The sequence below is a fragment of the Puma concolor genome, chromosome C2 (assembly GCF_028749965.1).
Source record: "Puma concolor isolate L17-30 chromosome C2, mPumCon1.1.hap2, whole genome shotgun sequence".
In the NCBI taxonomy this organism is placed as follows: Eukaryota; Metazoa; Chordata; class Mammalia; order Carnivora; family Felidae; genus Puma; species Puma concolor.
The window spans coordinates 24,451,084-24,472,290 of record NC_141675.1 but is presented as its reverse complement, the minus strand read 5'-3'; the positions used below and the strand labels follow the sequence as shown (position 1 = coordinate 24,472,290).

The window sequence follows — 21,207 nt, the reverse complement described above, 5'->3', positions numbered from 1 at the left end:
AGAGGAGGAGATGGACTATCAGTGGGAAAGAGAAGCAGATCAGAAGGACAGATGAAGGCACACAAAGCAGTGAGTATTCCACGTGTACAGCACAGTATGGTAATCAGTAATGAGAAAGAAAAGTACTTCCATGAAGCACTGCCAGCTGAGAGAAGGACAACAAGACAGAAGAGGTGGGCAGGTCCGGAAAGAGCTCTGAATGCTGAATTTACAAACGAAGACAAACAACCCAGTGACTCTACATTTCTGAATATTTAAGTAACAAAGAAAACAGTATCTGAGTAACTTTAAGTGGGAATAAGCCTTGAAGGAGGAGAGATTACAGGAAGGAACAAGAGGGCATTATAATGAAGTGAAGGGGAGAAATAACAAACCTGAGAAGAAAAGCCTGCATTCAAATTCAGGTTGCATAACTACTACGTATATAATCTTGAGTAAGTGATTGCTTAACTACCTCACCTATTAAGTGGGGATAATAATGCTGATCTTGTGACCACGATGAGATAACATTAAAGCACCAGGAACAGTGCCTGGCAAGCAGTAAATGTGCAGGAATAGAGGTGATCATTAGTCTCTGAGTACTGGTACTTCAGGTGATAAAGAAGTGAATTAGGTGGCTTTGGAACTAGGGCAGAAGAGGGACAGGAAAGAGGCTGAAGAGGAAGAGTACCCAAGATATGGAGGCACAGGGCATCATCAAGACAGAAAAATACTCCTTAATGCCTCCTCTAAAGAGCAGAACTGGTTGTTTTACTTCATATTATAATGGCTTACTGCCTTTTCCAGGAGACTTCAGCTGTTTTATGCTTCATCCTGATCCTTTTCTGCCTCCCTGTGAGAGTTACAACTTTCTCCCCAGTCCAGGCTGGGTTCCTGGGTTAACTCTACTAGTGGTTTGTGAAGCATCTCATTTCCGGTCCTAGTTTTTATAATAAATTAAAGCCTGTCTTATCTTCATCCGTTTGTGTGACTTTTGCTTGAAATTCCCTTTGATGTGCAATTGTCCCCAGACACATATATTTGGTTTTCTTTCTTGCAGAAAGGAAGCCTCTTTTTTGGATGCCAGTAATAAAACAAACCCACAGCGGGGAGCAAGATTACCTCACATCCCTGCCTAAATCTGAATTTGATGACCCCTCTGGACAGTGCCTACTCAGGCAAGGAAGTGTGACTAGGTGCAAGTGACCTTAGCTCCTAAAGAAGAGAAAACTTAACCTGAAAGTAGATTCAGGGCAAGAATGTTGTTTCATAAAAGCCACAGGGGTTCCAGAAAGGTGTCAAATGCACTGATGTAGGAAAGAAACACAAGCACTTTTTAAATGACTTCTGTGGGACAGAAGTCAAATATCCCCAATTAAAGTAATCAGGATGAAAGACATGTAAGTAGTTAAAATAAATTGCTAAAGAGAAATTTCTAGGGAAAACTTAGTCACTAAGGTAAAAACAGATTAATCCTTCTGAGAAGTGAAATTATTTCCCCTTCTTCCTCATTAGAGGACTTAAATCTGCCCTGTCTTTGTTTTTTAATTTCAGGTATAATTGACATACAACATTATATTAGTTTCAGGTGTAAAACATAATGATACAGTATTTATATATACTGTGAAATGATCACCACAGTAAGCCTAGTTACCATCCTAGCCATGTCTTCAAAGAAGGCTTCCTGCCCCATGATTTAGATCATATGGCTTCCCAATTTTGCATGTCCCCTCCCTTAACTCATCTTTGGAAATTTACCATACACAATGGCACAACCACATTCTGTGTAGCTGATGCAATCTGAAGTGATTGTGCAAGAAAGTACTAAAAACTCACTTTGTAACAAATACCTATGAACTATATAGTAAGAGTTTAATACCTAACTACTAAAAATGTAAATTATATTACATACCGATTCATAGTTTCATTTAAATGCATACTAACCACTTGCAAGATTAAAAACAAGAGAGCTACAAGAATTAAATTGCAGGTAGATAATTTAAATTACCCACTTTTAGCAAATACCCAATCAACTAAAAATGTGTATTAGGCAGACACAGCATATCTACGCAACAGCACACGATCTACAATCCTAAAGTGCCAATTTATGAAGTTTCGCGATACCCTCTTTTTCAGAAAAGTGTGACTTGTTCTCTAAATTCTGATGGTTTCATAGCACCAAATAAGTAACGTAGAGAGATACAGAAAAGTTTTTAAAAGATATAAAAGTTTACGCTATTTAAGAAGTTCGAAAAAGAACTTCTATTCAGAGAAGATTTAAGCTCAATAAGTCTTTGGAGATTATCTAGTCTAACTCAGAAGGTCACAGGTAAGGATTCTGAGACACCATGATTAATACCTGCCCCCACATTACTGGGCAGTTAGGGGAGCAGTACTTTCCATCCGCTTCACTCATCAATTATAAATAGGCCAAATAAACACATTTAGGTAAAATTCCATGAGTTCAGAGTTACCAAGAAGAACCTAGCTCAAAAGGCTGATGAATACACCTGAATAGTAATATATTTCCCACAACAAATATTTGATTGTTTTATTGTCAGGCTTCAAACCAGAAGACATAACATACCATCTATAGGAATCAGAAATAAGAGGGAGAAAAGTACAGTGAGTAGCTTTTCTAGGAATAGTAATAATCAGTTTTTGATGATATGGTTTAAGTTTCAAAATAGCTTCCCTGCCATTCATTACACTTCTATGCTTTCTTTTACCCCATGCCACCTGGTGTTGATCAGGATAGGAAAGCAATTTGAATACCATTCTAACCCAAATATCATTGGAAAGGCAAATTTACTTTTGAAACAATAATAAAAATCATAGAATACAGGCTCAAGGTGGGCCTTTTATCATGGAAAAAAAAAGGAAATGGTAGTAACTTCAGTAAAGATGAGGTAGAAAAAACAACTTAAGAATTAAAACTGTAGGGGCGCCTGGGTGGCTCAGTCGGTTGAGCATCCAGCTTCAGCTCAGGTCATTATCTCGCGGTTCGTGAGTTCAAGTCCCGCATCGGGCTCTGCACTGACAGCTCAGAGCCTGGAGCCTGTTTCAGATTCTGTCTCCCTCTCGCTCTGCCCTGACCCTGCTTGTGCTCTGTCTCTCTGTCTCTAAAATAAATAAAAATTAAAAAAAAAAAAAAGAATTAAAACTGTAGAAGTTTATAGATTAGTTCAAGCCAAATATCTGATAAGCAAATAAAAGGGAAAAAAACTCACACTAAATAGGGACTGAGGATAACTTATGTTATTATCAGAAAATGGAAGTCCAAGAGAAGTAATTTCCAAATCTGGCCAGGAAATGGGAAGGAAATAGAAATAAGTGAGAGTGGAACTCTGGTATAGATAAAACCAAAGAGAAAGTCATAGTAACATATTCCATGATGAAATTTAGACAATATTGCCAAAAAAAAATTTTTTTTTAAACTGTTCAGTCAGTTTAAGCATCTGACTTCGGCTCAGGTCATGATCTCACGGTCGGTGAGTTCGAGCCCCACGTCGGGCTCTGTGCTGACAGTTCAGAGCCTGGAGCCTGCTTTGGGTTCTGTGTACTGACCCCGCACCCCTGCCCCTCCTGTGCTTTGTCTCACTCTGTGTCTCAAAAATATATAAATGTTAAAAAAAAAAAAAAAGAACAAAGTGATGAGTGATGTGAGGATTAAAAACAAGAGCATCCTTGGGGCGCCTGGGTGGCACAGTCGGTTAAGCGTCCGACTTCAGCCAGGTCACGATCTCGCGGTCCGTGAGTTCGAGCCCCGCGTCAGGCTCTGGGCTGATGGCTCAGAGCCTGGAGCCTGTTTCCGATTCTGTGTCTCCCTCTCTCTCTGCCCCTCCCCCGTTCATGCTCTGTCTCTCTCTGTCCCAAAAATAAACGTTGAAAAAAAAATTAAAAAAAAAAAAAAACAAAAAAACAAGAGCATCCTTGAACTTTACCTTCCCTCCAACCAGTTCCCCCCCAAACCCTCTACCCACACACCCTTTGTGTTCCCAAATCCATTCTCTGTGAATGTAGAATGTAATCCCAAAGCCCTGGTACAAACCCCGGGTTATCTTCCTAGTCCCCCCACCACCCCCATTTCTGGGAAGGGCAGGCACCACAGTTTGAATGCATACGAGAGCCCAGGGTGGTGACAGACACAGAGGGAAAGGAAATGAGGAGTACAGGGTAGTGAAGTGAGGGCCCCTGTAGCCTGGGGTACCAAAATGTAGCCCTGGTGCCAGAAGAAAGCATGCCGGTGCCCCTGAGAAAGGGGACCCGGCAGCCTCAGGATCTTCTCCCAGCGAACAGTCACTGCTTGGTCGTTTGCCCTTCTGGTGAGGGTTGCAGAAACACACTCGGAGCACATCCCTCTCCAGCCCAAGCTGCTGGGCTGTGTGGCTCATCTGCCGCAGGGTGGGTTTCGGGAACTGCAGGAGCACGTCCTCCAGGTTGACTGTCCCTCAGTTCTTCATACTTGTTCACTTACTCTTTGGAGTCTGCACAAGGGCCTCTGCTCTGCCTATCTCCTGCAGATTTTCATGATTGTCAGCTTCGTCCTCCTACTTCTGCAGCACAGGACACGGATTACAAGTTCTTAAAACTGAGCTGCAGAGCCTCAAAACAACAGACGGTCATTTGGCTAAACACCTTCCCAAAGAGAACCCTCAGGGTGAGCCCCACATCGGCCTAAATACATCCCGGAGCGATCCTCTTCTGTTTCAGGAGCTTGGCGAGTCATTACATTACAGGTCTTTCTGCAGAGCTCTGATGTCCTGGGACTCTTCAGGATTTTACTCCAGCTTCTCCTTTTCTGGCTTCACAGCCCCAGGTGGGGCAGCGCAGGGCTGGGGGAGGCCCCCTGCCACTGGAGTTTCTCTCCACCCCAGCTCCCCACTCGCCCTCCACCTGGGAGGTCTCTAGGCCACCTTGAGGCACGGGGGCACAAGCCCCACTCCAACCTGATGTCCATAGTAGCCATCCTACCCAGAACTCAAATGGTGGGGCGGGGCATGGAGGAATCCCTCACACCTCAGAGCCTGGACCAACACCCAGGATTCCTGAATCACCAGGAGGGCCTCAGAAGCTCTGCAAGGTCCAAGGGTCAACCCGGCCAGGCTTGGCCGTCCCAGGCCCATCGCCTCCATCCCCTAGCCCGGGAGGGAAGGCCAAGATGGGAGCCAGGTGTCCCACTGAGGGGAACGGGGACACCCCAAGCCGGGAGCCTGGAGAAATGAGGGCTCTCCAAGGGACTCTAAGAGTTTTCTTGATGAAAAAAAGTATTTCAGTTCTAACTTAAGTGATCAAATTTAAAATAAAGCAGTTTCTCTCTCAAGATGTGTAAAGGAACTTATAATCAGACAAATTTTACATACTAAAAATTAATACCAAGAGATATAAAACTTTGGTGTGTGTGTTTTGTTCTGCATTTTGAAATAACCCAAAATTCGTAGGCACTCTAGTTTTCATTATAAGACTTAAAAGACCTTTTATTATAGAAAACTCAAACATTTCTAGAGAACAGACCATAGTAGACTCGATATATCCATCACTCACTTTCATTGCCAATCAACTCTTGTTTCATATATATTCCTCCTTCAATTCTGCATTTTGAAATAAATCTGAGATGCCACATCTATAAATACCACAGTATGTATCTCTAAAAGATAAGGGCTTTCTAAACACATAACCACGTACCATTCTGATACCACAACTCATAAAAGTAATAATCCATTAATTAAATCAAATATCCAGGCAATGTGCAAATTTCCCTAATTTTTTTCAGTTTGTTCAAAGTCACAATCCAAGAAATGTCCACACACTACAATTTGTTGATGTATCTCTTTAGATTTTTTTTACTTTATAGATTTATTCCCCTCCCCCCCCCACCCCCCACTGCCTGTCTCTCTCTCTCCAATGTATTCGTTAAAGAAGCCAGGTTACTTATCCTGTAGAAACTTCCCACATTCTGAATTTTACTTATTGTTCCTCTATCTTGTTATTTAACACGTCTCCTCCTCCTCCTATATATCTTATAAACTGATAGTTAGGTCTACAGACTTCATCAAATTCAAGTTCAATTTTCAACAAAATTCTTCATGGGTGGTATTGATGGTTTTCATACATGTTAACAAATTTTTTGACACTTCTCTAATGAAAAGGTGGAGGAATCGAACTCTTCTCCATTTGAATATGTACTGACCTTAGTGACTAGCTTCTCACAAAGTGATGCTGTCACACAACTTCTGTCTGGCTCTCCATCTGGACCCATCCTTGGAACTCAGACACCATGCTGCTCCTAAGTCAAGTAGCTACGTGGGAGGGCCTTGTGGAGGTGTTCTGATCACAGCTGCAGAGAAGGCCTCCCCTGAGAGCCAACTTCAATAGCCAAACAGGGGAGTGAACAAGCCTTCGAACGATTCCAGCCCCTAACTTTTAAGCAGGTCTGGCCAACATCATGTGGAACAGAGTCAAACTCTCTGGCTCAGCCCTGCCCACGTACTAGATTCATCAACAAAGTAAGTGCTGTTGTTTTAAGCTTTGGGGTGGTTTACGATGCAGCAATAGATCTCTCGTACGGCTTGTACTGCGTACCTCCATCAGGATGCACATATCAGCTTATTTCTTTTTATGATGCTAGCAACCATTGGTGATCATTGCCTAGACCTATTAATTCATTAGAGATTGTAAATAGTAAGACTATAATTCTATCATTTTATCCTCATTGCGTAAAACCCATATATAATGAAAAATTTCCCTTCATCAATATTTACTTATCCTCAATCAACTAAGGTCAGCAAAATTTTGAAAAATCCTGTTGACTCCCATTACATTAGTTCGCGGATACTTGTTGCGGACATCTAAGATCCATGAATGACAGAAAAGTCACTAATTCTGTCACAAAAGTAACTTACAACAACCGGACTATTCTACATGCCTTTTGGGTATCTTCTCATGTGACTGCAGTATATGGGAAGGAATCAAGTGAGGGAGGAGGAACAGCTACACACCAGCTTTAGAGCCCCAATAACCAGGAACCCAGGTGGCTGATGTAAGATAAGTAGAAAGACACTCAACAGGGCAATCAATGGTCTGTCATATTACACACAGACAATAAAGAGAAGCCAGGCAAATTTCTGGGCAATCTATAATGAAGAGTTCCTCAGACAACAAAAAGACAAAAAAATATATGTATTTTCTAAGCAAAAAAAGGGTTAAGAAAAGAGTGAAATGATAAAGGGCTTTGTCACCACATTATAGTACATAATTAGGTAATTAGAAGTATTAAAACAGACAAAGCATTGGGCCCAGATGAATTACTGAAGATGCAAGTATTCAATAAGATGCCCCAGGGGAAAAAACAAAGCCCTTGGTGAAGGTTTATAATCATGCAGTAGGACAGAGAAGCACAGAAGGACTTGAAGGAACAATAACTGGTGTTATGCCCATACTTCAAGAACAGAATTTCAAAACAAGCATTCATCCAAAATTTAAAATGAGCTGATGGAAACTCCCTCGAATACTATTAAACACCAAAATAACGATAATACCTTCTTCTGGTTTATTGTTTTATTAGAGAAAAAGTGGAAAATCAGGAAAAAACCATGAAGAGGAGCAATTTCACACAGAATGAAAGCAGGCATACTTTTTCTTCCTGTGCTCCGTGTTTTGGTTGATGATTGCACCACTTTCCTTACTCAACCAAATCTGCTTTCTCGTCTTTCCAGGAACACAGCTGGATTTAATTTCCCAGCTTCTTTCTCAGTTTAGCTGTAGACATGTGACTGAGTGCTAACCAATGAAATGAGAGTGGAAATGATGTACGACTGACCACAAAATTCAACCGTCACATCCACTTCAGTCAGGCCCCATGCACATTTCCTCTTCCATGTGGATAGGAGGAAAAAGTCCATCCAGGAGGCCTGGGAAGCTACCTGTGGAGTGCAATGGCTTTAAAAAGACATTTGCAAATTCTTTAGAACATCCTCCTTCATGGATTGCTTGCTCTGGGAGAAGTCTTCTCTGGAGAAAGACACTTAAGCAGTCTCATGGAAAGATCCACATGGAGAGGAACCAATATAGATCCCCCAGCCTTAGTCAAGCCTTCAGATGACTGCAGCTCCACTTGATATCTGGCTGCAAACTCATAAGACTCCCAACCCAGAACCTTCTGGCTAAGCTGTTCTAAATTGCTTATGTGCAGCAACTATGAAATAAATGATCATTGTTTCAAGTCACTAGGTTTTGGTTGACATATTATGCAGCAATTGATAACTAATATAGGTTTTGATACCTGATTCTGGGATGTTATTAAAAAACTATAAAATACATGGTAGGAGTGTCTATGGGATTGGACAGAAGCTGGAAGGACTTTGGATATAGCACCAGTGAAAGATTAAAGGTTGTGAAAAAGGCTGCTAGCAAAAGAGAGCCCATGAGGAGGCTTCCAGTGAAGCTTAAATGAAAGTAAGGAAAAAATTATAGGAAAAATGGAGGAAGAAGGTTCCTTATTGTGTAGCAGCAACATGGCAGCCTCTAGTTATATGGAAAATTGAAAATGTACCACATAAACTGGGTAACCTAGCTAAGGAGCTATCCAGGCAGAGTGTTGAAGGTGCTGCTTGATTTATATTTGTTGCTTGTGGTAGAATGAAAGAGGAGAGAAGCAAAAGAGAGAATTGCTAAACATAAAGGTTCTAGGACTTGCTGGGTTTGAAAATAAAACTTCTCATTCTCAGCCTCTTTATCCAGCAAATAATGCTAACATTAAGAAAGTGCTTCTGGGCAAAGATCAAATCTAAAACACAGTTTGAAAAAAAAAAAAAAAAAAGGTCTAAAGATGAAACCGAGGGAGTCAGTGTAAAATCTTTTGTTAAGAACTCAGAAAGCTCTAAAGTGGTGCCTCAGAGAACCCTTCTGTGAGACAGGACACCCTGAGGCCCTATAAAGATTTAACACCAGGCCTTACAGAGCCTTCAGCAGTGAGAGGTCAGGGATGGTGCTGCACGTCCCACACCATGCATGAGTGCCTCTCACAACAAAGAATTGGCCCAGAAGGTCAGTGCTCCCAGCCTTGAGGAACTCTGCATTAGAGTATATACGCCCAGAGGTACAAACTGCATTGATTTAATCTCCACCTCTTTCTGAGGAAGATTTATATAACTCACCTATGTTTCCATCTCCTGTTCGCTCCACAGAGTGCTCTGCATATAAAAGGTATTCACTTAATGTTTCTTGAATTGAGAAAGTGTTAAGTCTAGGCAAACAACATTAACATAAAATATTACAGAGGTATGGAAAGACTAGGAGTCCTAGGTATTATTTCCATTTTGGCCATTAACAAATTATACTTTCCTAAGTCCTATTTTTTCTTAGTTTCAACTTTCCAGATTTGAAAAATAAAAAGATTTAATTAGGGGACTACCGATAACACAAATGCCTATTATGAGAGCCAGATACAAAGCATAAGAATGAAGCACTCAAGAAACATACAAAATATAAGATACAAAGCATAAGAACTAAGCACTCAAGAAAATCTAGTACAGATAATAGACATCTGACAGATATTTTTAAAGAAAGATAATTACAATGAAATGTACATGACCAGTAAAAGAACAAAACAGGCATTATTTTCTTTATCAGGGCCTTCAACTTCTAGGGCAGCAGCTAGGACACAGTAATTTCCCAAGTAGTATTTGTTGAATGAGTTACTGAACCCACAAACCTATAAACAAGCCAATGAAAGATAAAAAATGAAATCTATGGACTCAGGGACTAGAGGTGGGAAGGTGAAGCCTAAGAAAGGCCGGGCCAGAGTTGTGTCATTGTTTCTGCAATTAATAAAGACAAGAGCAACGTACAGTTTCCACAGGCCATAAACTGAAGGTGAACACTGATTTTAAAAAGGAAAGGGGGGGGGGGAGGTAGAAATCTGTTGTGATGACAATAGGCAGAATCCAGCCCAAGAGGATAGCAGAAAATCTCTGAGAGTCTTAGATGGAAGGTAGGGATTTGAAATCACCACACAAGTGAGATGATGAAGCAGAAGGGTTAGAGGACAGGAAATATGAAAGAACGCATAGTGGGGAAAAGGCGGGTAGGGCTGGAGTTTCAGGAGATGGTAGGTGTCACCATCTAATTAGACATTTTCATCACAGTTTCTGTCTAGTTCTCCAGTGCTCTGAGTTACATAGCAAGCCCTCTACCTCACTGCCTCCCTGCCTCAAAAAAAAAACAAAAATAAAGAACTTTCTACTTATACCATAAAGGTGAAAAATTAGGAAAAAAATATACAGGTGGATAGATGTGTGCACTTTACATGTAAGAGTCTGTCACAACTGAAAAGACAGACTTGATTTTGCAGCTTTTCAATAATTAAAACATTTTAAAGCAATTCAAAGCATCTACCCCTAAAGTACCAGTGGAGCTTCAATTCTGAACCTGCATTTAAGTTCTGAAAAGATTACACTATTAAACAGGTTGTGCCTAGTAGGAATATTTTAGGATGAACTATTTCTTGACCACCCACCAGACTTGACTTCTGAACCCTCTGACGATTAGTATGTGAACCCACAACCACAGACAGTGCTGAAAAAACTGGCTCAATGTAAAACAAGGAGGATCTCAAAAGCAAAACCGCTTGTGGTCAAGAGCCCGTGGTGCTAGATCTGTAACTGCTGCTGCATGTAGCACTGCTCCCAAAGTCCAAAGGTTAGGGGCATCAGGAAGCTGACCAAAGCACGATGATGGTGCGATCTGCAGCAAATACATCTAACGTTTTCACTCAAGTACTAAAGAATTGTTTTCAAATTAAAAAAAAAAAATCCCATAAATTAGAATAAATGTGTGGTAAGAATCTGCACGCCTAAATGAAACAGAAATGGGAAAGATACATGTTAAAAACAGGAGCGGTAAAGGAAAACACAGACTTCTAAATATGTATATGCAACTATAATAACAATAAAATATTTTGTTTTTACCTTAAATGTTGTCAAATGAGGCAGGACTACAGGCCATTTGACAAGGAGAATGGTTTCTCGTATTCCTGAAAATCTGTTTTTCCCCTCTTTAATATTTAAGAAACACACACACAGGTTGCCGACAACTCTTAGAGAGCGGCTTGTGTTGTAGTTTCCACTTCCCCGGCTGTGAACAAGTGCATATGTGAGGGCTGGTCGTGCATGCACAAGCATGTACTTTGCCTGCATTAAATAAAATCACAACACAACACCAACTACATCCACTCATTCATGTGTGCCTGCAGTCCACCTCGAGGAGACTGAAAATATAAATACAAGCTGCTATTTTGGTGTGATCACACGAATATGGCAGCTTGTGTGTTTTTTTTTTTTTTTTCTCTTTAACATTTTAACACTGGGCAGATTGTCTGCATTAACACAAACCAAAATCAATTCTGCTCTGAAACTGCTTGTAAGATCTTCATTCCCCTAAGGAATTTTTTTTTTATTTAAGTAAAAAATGGGCTTAGAGGAAACTGTATAAAAGAGACCAGCATTTAGGAATCTTAACTTTGTAACGTGCAGTGATCAATGTCAGACCAGAGGACTGGCAGTTATTTTTCTCAAAATGGGAACTTTGGAGAAGATGGTCTTTAAGAAAAAATTTAAAAACCAACAAATTCACTTTGTAAAATCACTTCTGTGTGTCGTTAATATAGGAACAATTTTCAAGTAGTCTAATTTCAAGCTGCCCACTACAATGTAAGGTGATAAGTAAATTCAACCAAAAATTCAGATGAGACTTGTGTATGGTAAAAATTCACGGAGGTACTCCTAACGGCAGAGGAAGGAAATAAAAGTATTTAACATAGACCATGTCTAAAAATTCACCATGAATAAAAAATAAAATGCAGACATTCCTATCATACACAAATATGTAACAATGAATTAGCTATGCAACACTGTCCAGTAAAACTTTTTATGACAGAAATGTTCTACATCTGTGTTGTCACATCCAACAGCCATCAGTACTTGAAATATGACTATTGTGTATGAAGATTTAAGTTTTAATTTCACTTAATTTAAATTTATATAGCTGCATGTGCCTGGTGGCTACCAAAGTGGACACCACATGTCTACAGTTTTAAAAAGGGAATTTTAGCAATTATGGATGAATCCGCAAAATATTAAATCACAACATAAAAAATACTGAGAGGATAAAGTCTACTTATATACATTTGTGTCTAAAGCTTGATCCATACATAAACTATAACCAAAAGGAAGCACTAAAATGTGAAAGTCGAATTCTTTTTTAAATTAGAAAAAAATTTTTTTCTAAATTTTTCTTTAATGTTTATTTTTGAGAGTGAGAGACAGACACAAGTCGGGGAGGGGAAGAGAGAGAGAGGGAGATACAGAATCTGAAACAGGCTCCAGGCTAGGAGCTGTCAGCACAGAGCCCAATGCAGGGCTCAAACTCAGGAATGGAGAGATCCTGACCTGAGCCAAAGTTAGATGCTTAACTGACTGAGCCACCCAGGCGTCCCAAGAAAGTTGAATTCTTGAAGATCTAACCATATCGTGGAGAATGTAATGAAGTGCTGAGTCTAACTGCCTGAGGTGCTATTGCAGTAACCCTACAGTAACCGGAAACATAAAAGACCAAAACTTGAAGATGCTCACTACTATATCCAACAGGCAATCAGATAAACTTTAAATACACTCAAAATTACAGCGGTGATAGTTACAGAATTTTAATCTTTTAATTCAAGAGACAGGAAGAAAGCAGCTGAAGAAGAAATGATACTATTTGGCAATAGCTTATAAATATGTTAATTTGCAAACGATATTATATACACTACAAATACACTTTCAGAATAGACCTTGATAGACCAAATAACAGACTTCTTTGGCATATAATGCAGAAGGGATATTTTATTCTGAATTCAATATTTTCCATCATTTTAAATAATACTGTATTTCATTCAATGTTACAGCCTTTGAAGCATGGCAAAATTGGTTCAGAATGGACGATTCAAGCTCTGAATTAGAAACACTGTAAGTTGGAAGCTCCTTGATTTACCTTTTGATTATCAGTTTTTTCAGTAATAAAAATGAGAACAGTAACAACCTCATTAGGTTGAGATAAGGAACAATTAATTGAAATGAATACAAAACGCTTTGAGGCAAAAAAGGGTTAGTAGAATAAAGGAATATTAAAACTAGTTGAAGAGGAGATAATATTTTAATACAGTGACATATTCAGATCAAACAAATTCAATAATGATGGCAACAACACAGCTTACGAGATGAAATTATCTTGTTTAAACTTGGACTAGAAGGCTAATAACAATATTTTTTTTAAAGCATACTTATGTCTCTGAAGACTAAGAATGTTAAAGATTGTTACTACTAAAATTGAGCAATACTGATCATCAGTGATAAGATTCACAATCAATGAGCCTTTAGTAAGCATCGACTTGACTCTGCAGGTCGCACAAAAACAAGATTAGGTCCATGCCCTCTAAGGGGCTATCAGTAGGTTTGAAAGAGGAGACCTGGGCTAACCCCAGAGCTCTCATACATACTGTTTCGATTACAGCACCAGGTATATTGCACTGTAACTTTTGTGTGGCTGCTTTCTCTATTAGACTTTGAGATTCTTAAGGGTCCATGCCATATTTACCTTGGCATCTCCAGTGCCTGGCACCCTGAGGAGGTTAATATAAAAGTATTGAATACACTGGCAGATTGAATACACTGGCAGGTCTAAGTAAATACAGGACTCAACAAAATTAAGTAATGTCATCAAAATGTGATTAAGAAGTTCTACTACAACACAGAATAGACACAAATTATTTCCAATTGTAAAGACTGGAAAATACTTCATGAACAGGGTGATGATGAACCCAGGCCTTTAAAAATGAAGTTTCAGGAATCCAAAAGGGAGCAATGAGAAGGAGCGGCATTCCAGCAGAGGAGAACCAAGTAATGCAAAGCACGGAAAATGGAAAGCACAAAACCCATTCAGGAAATAATGCGATAATGCTAGAGCACTGGTCTAAAACAGAACTGTAGAAGGACTTCAGGTTTCTGGTTCTGCATCTAAGGAACCTGAACATCACTACTCCATCCTAAGAACAAGTAAAAAGCCGAGCAGACTGAAAAACCAACAACTCTTCTTGGATCTGTAAGAGAGGGGAGGACACAGGGCAAACAGACAGGCAAACATGGGCAGTCACAAGTTAATCAGAGCACAACTCATAAGCAAAACCCCTGGCAGGAACCAGTGCAGGATAGGAAAACCTGAACTATACTTAACCAACTGCTGGGGTGGACAACTCTGAGTTAAATACGCCAAGGGACCTGACAATAGGAAGCCCCCCACCCGCACAAACACCTCCAAGAGCTTGACCAGGCTTCCACAGTAAACAAAAAGATCCCCTCGGCTTCCCACAGGAAGAGGGGGATAGGGAGAAGGAGCCATTCTGAACATAGCACTCTGTTCTAAACAAAATCTGCCTTCAGGGAAAACCAGTTACCCAGAGCCTAATCTGCTGGGGTATTATTAGACCCTAACTGACCTAGGGGAAGGGAAATACCCAACTCCAGTCCACTTTAACTATCCTGTCTCATCTAAGGAGGTGGAGAGAATTAGAAACAGATGCAGAACAACAAAAGAAGAAATATTTGAAGCAATAATGACAGAGGAATTCCCCAAATGAATGTCAGACACAAAACCACAGATCCAGGAAGGTCAGAGGACACTAGGCAGGGTAAATGCCAAAGAGCTGTGCCTAGGCATATCATCTTCCAACTACAGAAAATCAAAAAATATAAAGGAAGAACATAAGAAGGAATAAGTAAAAAAACTTTTAGTTTTCTTATTCTCAATTGATATAACAGATACCAGTTGTTTAACATAATAATACCAACAATGTATTCAACCATGTACGCTTATATGTGTGTATATATACAAACATTGGTATGAATATGCTTATATATAAATGAAATGAATAACAGCAGTGTTACAAAGGATAGGAGGAAGGAATTAAGATTACTCTGTTATTATAAAGTACTCACACTGTTGGTGAAGTGGTATAGTGTTATTTGAAAGTGGATTTGGATTACCTCAAATGCAAATTGCAAACTTTAAGGCAACCACTAAAAAAAGTAAAAGAAGTACAACTGGTATGCTAAGAAAGGAAAGAAAATGAAATAATATAAAATGCTCAATTAAAACTTCGAAAGGTAGAAAAAGGGTGGAAGACAGTAACAGGACAAGAACAAGGTAACAAAGAACAAGGTACAAAGAACAAAGAACAAAGACAAAGAACAAGGTAACCAATAGAAAAGAATAACAAATATGATAGATAATAATCCAAGTGTATCAATAATCACTTTAGAGGTCAATGGTCTAAATGCGCCAACTAAAAGAGATCATCAGAGTTGATCAAAAACAGGACCCAACTATATATGCTGCCCAGACGGAACCCACTTTTAAGTATAAACACACATTCAGGGGTGCCTAGGGGGCTCAGTCGGTTAAGCAACTCTTGAATTCGGCTCAAGTCATGATCTCACGGTTCATGGAATAGAGCCCCACATCAGGGCCCTGGGCTGACAGTGCACAGCCTGCTTGGGATTCTCTCTCTCTCTCTCTCTCTCTCTCTCTCTGTCCCTCCCCTATGTGTGCACATGCACGCTCTTGCTCTCTCTCAAAATAAATAAACTTTAAATATAAAGACACATTTAGATTGAAAGTAAATAAATGAAGAAAAATATATCATGCCAACACTAATTAGAAGATTTTTTTTAAAGGGGCATTAGCTAACAATAAAGGGGTCAGTTCTCCAAGAAGACATATCAATCCTTAACATGTATGCACTAAACAAGAGAGCATCAAACTGTGTGAAGCAAAAACTAATAAAACTGCAATGAGAAATTTAAAAATCCACTATCATGGTTAGCAAGTTCAACACCCTCCGTCAGAAATGGACAGATCTGGCAGGCAGAAAGTCAGAAGGATATAGGTGAGCTCAACATCATAAGTCTACTGAATAGACTAATATCTATGTGCTTCTTCCACCACCAACAGCAGAATACACAATCTTCTCAAACTCACAGGGAACATTCACCAAGAGAGACCACATTCTGGACCACGAAACACACCTTAAGCAATTTGGCAGAGAGAAAATCATGCAAAGTCTGCTCTCAAACCACAATAGAGTTAAACTAGACATCAGTAACAGAGAGAGAGCTGGAAAACTCTAAAAGAGAACCGTCTGTGTGTTAGGGGGCCTGGGTAAGTCCGTTCTTGCGCAGACCACAAAGAGTCATAGAAGGCTTTAGATTAGGCAAGTAGCATGACTCAAAGTGTGCTTTGAGAAAATAAGGCTGGAACACATGGATTCGACTAGAGGAGAAAGAGAATGAATCTGAAGAGAAAACTAAACAAGTGAGAGACTCTAGGAAAGAGGTAAAAAAGGACTTAACACAGGGCAGTAAAAATGGAAAGGAATTGATTGAACATGAGAAATCTACATATAATGACATCCTAACCCATATTTACAAATATAAACTGCATATCCTGAATCTATCTACTCCTAACCATCTTTATTATTACACCTTTAGTCTAAGTCACTAACACTACTTAACTTGGGATACCACAAGACTCCTAGCTATTTTCTCAGCTTCCTTGTGGATCTCTATTCACCCCACTGCACAGCAGCCACAATGATCTTTTTAGACATCACACCTCTGCTCAATATTCTCCAATGGCTTCTCATTGCAACTGCAATAAAATCCAAACTCCTTACTGTGGCCTGCAGGACTGCTTGACCGGCATCTGCTTTCTCACAGATTTCCCCTCTTACATCGCTTGCTTCCAGCCGTACCTGCCCCCCTTTAGTTTCTCAAAATATTTTCACGAAGGGACTTTGCACTAACTGTTCCCTCTGCCTGGAATATTCTTTCCCTAGATCTTCACAGGGCTGGCTTTTAAAAATTTTTCACATCTCAGCTCAAATGTCATCTTCTCAGGGATGCCTTTTCTAATCACTGTTCCTAAAACAGCCATCCCTCTAACTATCCTATCACCCTGCTTTATTTCTTCACAGCAATTACCACCCTCCACAATCATCTTCTTTATCTATACATGCTGATTGTCTCACCCCACCCCCATCCCTCCAACACTAAAATGTATATCCCATGAAAGCAGGACCTTGTCTGTCTTATCCGCCACTCTGTTCCCACAATGCAAAGGATAAGCCTGGAACATAGCAGACATTCAGTAAACATACATTCCAAGAAACAGAATTCTTATCGCAGATGCTAGTGAATGAGTAACACTACATAACATTCACTGAGCTGTATTTCTTCCTTTCTTCCCCTATGGCATAATGAGGTGCTTTACAGACTGGATTGAAAACCTTGGATTTTAGATCATGTGGTGCCTTATAAAAAGAGCGTATTACCTAAAGTAGTATAATTATTCAAGCTATTTGGCTTTTATCATTAGGCAATTTGGTGGCTTAAAGTGAGATTGACAGTCTTACCATACAAGCTAAGTCATTTGCCATAGAATTTATACAGAGATGGCAAGGAGACTTACTTACTCTAAATGTGGAGGAGAACCATGGGAGAGGCTTCTGGGGAAGATGTGCAACCCCCTCCATTCTATGCTGTGAACTATAAGGTCTCCTGACTGCCGTCCCTGAATCTCAGGATTGCAAACTGAATTAAAATGTACCAGTGGAGACCAATTATAAGAAAAAAAGTCAGCCATATATGTGTTATACACACACACACGCCCAGTTTTATATGAAAAATACACAGAAGATATAAAACCAAATAGTTCTTGGGGCGCCTGGGTAGATCAGTCGGTTAAGCATCGACTTCGGCTGAGGTCATGATCTCACGGTTCATGAGTTCGAGCCCCGCGTCGGGCCCTGTGCTGTCAGCTTGAAGCCTGGAGCCTGCTTCAGATTCTGTGTCTCCCTCTCTCTCTGCCCTTCCCCCGCTCACACACCCTCTCTCTCTCTCTCAAAAATAAATTAAAAAAACATTAATTAAAAAAAAAATAGTTCCAAGAACACAGTTTTCAAGAAGTAACACTTTCTCACACAGCAAAGCAGAAATGTTTGCGCTAAGTAACCAAAATGATCAACAGGCTCTCAGTGCCACTTCCTATGTGGTTTGGCTGTCTGAGCTTTATTTTCCCCTTCTCTTTGTTTGTTTTGTCTTTTAGCCAATGTGGCCGACAGGGCCTCTGAGTGTGTGCTTCTGCTCAGTGCCATGGTGCCTCTTTTCATTTGGTAACAGTAGAAAGATTGGTCATAATCCTTCTTATTAGCCACTTTAAGCTGAAGATGTCAAAGTTTCTAAGATAACTGCCTACCAATGTTTTAAAAAAGGGATACCTTTACTGTTTGGTCAGCAATATATACCATGCATTTTGTTTTTAAGAGGTCTGCTTTATTGCCACTGATTATACAGTTACTTAAACTTGGTGAGGAAATTCATTCTTTTGTTTTTTCTAACAAATATTTGAGTGTCTTCTGAGCACCAGTATAATGGCTTTCTACTTTCTGAAACTACATACTAGAGGTCAAGCATTGCCACCCAGCTCCTCTGAGAGTAGTTTCCCTATTATCGGTTACTCCTTGGTTAACCAGATAACTCAGCTCATCAAAATGATCCCATACCTCTCACTCCCCAACCTGCCACCATTGCCAGTTACATACAGTTCTATCATACTCTGAACGTTTGTTCATTCATTCATTCTTCCTTCCTTTCTTGCTTCCTTCCTTTCTTCTTTCCTTCCTTTCTTCTTTCCTTCCTTCCTAACTTCCTTTCTTTCTTTCAAGTAAGCTCTAGGCCCAACGTGGGGCTTGAACCCACAACCCTAAGATCAAGAGTTGCATGCTCTACTGACTGAGCCAGCCAGGCACCCCTCCACTGATTTTCATTTTATTTTATTTTATTTTTTTAATTTTTTTTAACGTTTATTTATTTTTGAGACAGAGAGAGACAGAGCATGAACGGGGGAGGGTCAGAGAGAGGGGGACACAGAATCTGAAACAGGCTCCAGGCTCTGAGCTGTCAGCACAGAGCCCGACGCGGGGCTCGAACCCACGGACCGCGAGATTGTGACCTGAGCCGAAGTTGGCCGCTTAACCGACTGAGCCACCCAGGCGCCCCTGATTTTCATTTTAAAATAGAAAATTTGATTTGTCCAATATGTAGTATAATCTTAATAGCAGTCTATGTCATCTGATTATTCTGTGTTTGGGACCTAGAAAGAGATGAATGTCAGAGAACCAGAGGCCTTGACCTTGTTGTGTAATAGGTCTAGCAGGAACTGAACTAGCAGTGGGGTAGATGTGCAAAGCTGCAGAACGACCGGGAAGAAGGCACTAGGGATATCCATGACTCTGCAAATATGTGGCGTGTCCTAGATCCCGCTGGTTAGATCAAATTTACTAACATTTATGTAATTGTTTACAGTTTAAAGTGTAAACGTATCACAATACTACGTTTATTAATCTACAACAGTCCTTTGAGGCGGTTAACTATTATTCCCATTTTACAGAAAAGGACACTGAGGAGGAAAGACATTAGTTGAAAGTAATCTGCCTAAGATTATACCGTGTGTTGCTAGAACTTATCTTAGGACCTTTCTACACAAATTCCACGTACTTCCCACTACATGATCCAGCAAAATGAAGCCTAATATATAAAAGTTACAGATATTAACTATGTGCTAAGTAAACAACTCTTGCACGCGGGAAATACTAAGGAGACTGGGAGAAGAGTTTGTTTGCAAACCTGAATGATTTTGAGAGAGAAATAAGGAGGGTAAAAATAATAGTTGTCATTTAAAAAGTAATTTGGTTAGAAAGGGATTCAAAGGTGTAAAGCAAGAGACAAATTTGTCTAAGAATACTAGTACTATGACAACATAATATAACCTTAATCAGAGCACATGACTTCAAAATTGTTGAAAATTGAAAAGTGGATTAAATATTATTTTAAGATTATCAATATTTTAATTTATTTTTAAAAAGAGGAAACTGTATTTTAAGAATAGAAAATAATCGTTACTACCAAAAATGGCCAAAAAAACTTTGTTTTTAACACAAGGAAAATACTGCATTTAATTAGAGCTTCTCTACGGATTTTGTATTTTGCCCAAGTTACAAAGAGATAACATCAATTTGTATCACTGAAAGTTCTACATACGTTCTTTTGACATCTTGTTCAATCATCGATCGAAGTTCTTTATCTTGAAAGAATTTGTTCCAAAGACTCTGAAATAAGGAAAACAACCTATTTAAAATAATCCCACATCTTTGCTTGACTTTTATGATATCATTTAATAATTTAAATGATCAAATTTATCCTTCTCTGAGTTATCATTTCACATTGCAAAGGAAACCTGAAATTGGAATAAAAATATTAAAAACTAATCTCAGAAACACATTCTTATACTAACATCAATTTTTCCAGTGATACATATATATAGTATGTATGTATATTTAAAATTTTGGAATCATCTATATAAAATGAATGATAGCTTTACTGCCATACATCCACTACTTCCCTTACAAAAACAAAGAGGTTCTGCTTGGGTTACAGCAGAGCCATGGACCAACTGGTCTCAACTTGAACCTCACTTGAACTCCCAATGCACTAAGAAAGACACAGGAGTTTTTCTACAAAGCTTGGTTTCATGACCAGATAGATGTTTAGATCTACCTAAACATCTACTAAAATGTGAATTTAAGTAAAGTTTTAAAACTTACTTAATATTTTATGTAGCTCTCCTATAGACTATGTTGTAACAACTATATGTATCAGGAAAAAAAAGAAACACTAATATTAGGATATTAGCTGGAAAATATTTTCTGTTAGCAGGGAAACAGGAATTAAGAGCAGTGACCGAAGAAGATACACAATACCTCTAAGGCAGTAATTATTCTTAGTCTTCACTGGAATATGAGTGGAGACAGGCTGGCTGATCTTTTTCATTATCTTTAAAAACTTTTTTTTTTTTTTTTAATTTTTAATGTTTATTTATTTTTGAGAGAGACAGAGCATGAGCCGGGGAGGGGCAGAGAGAGAAAGAGACACAGAATCTGAAGCAGGCTCCAGGCTCTGAGCTGTCAGCACACAGCCCAACGTGGGGCTCAATCAAACTCACGGGCAGCGAGATCGTAATCCGAGCCGAAGTCGGATACTTAGCTGACTAAGCCACCCAGGCACCCCTCTTTAAAAACTT

At 39.5% G+C, this 21,207-nt stretch overlaps 1 protein-coding gene and 1 pseudogene across 12 annotated transcripts in view; both read right to left on the bottom strand.

Annotated features, from left to right (window-relative positions):
- TBC1D5 (TBC1 domain family member 5) overlaps positions 1 to 21,207 on the bottom strand; it is a 541,949-nt gene that overhangs the window by 221,795 nt on the left and 298,947 nt on the right. For 10 of the 12 annotated variants that reach the window (XM_086674222.1, XM_086674224.1, XM_086674223.1 and 7 more), the window contains 2 exons: positions 20,169 to 20,236; positions 9,135 to 9,170 (listed from right to left, as the gene is read on the bottom strand). In XM_086674222.1, coding sequence (XP_086530348.1) covers positions 9,135 to 9,170; positions 20,169 to 20,236 — 104 coding nt within the window. The remainder of the gene's footprint in view (positions 1 to 9,134; positions 9,171 to 20,168; positions 20,237 to 21,207) is intronic. The other 2 variants (XM_086674230.1, XM_086674232.1) reach the window with 1 other exon arrangement.
- On the bottom strand, positions 3,675 to 5,262 carry LOC112849387 (POU domain, class 5, transcription factor 1 pseudogene; annotated as a pseudogene).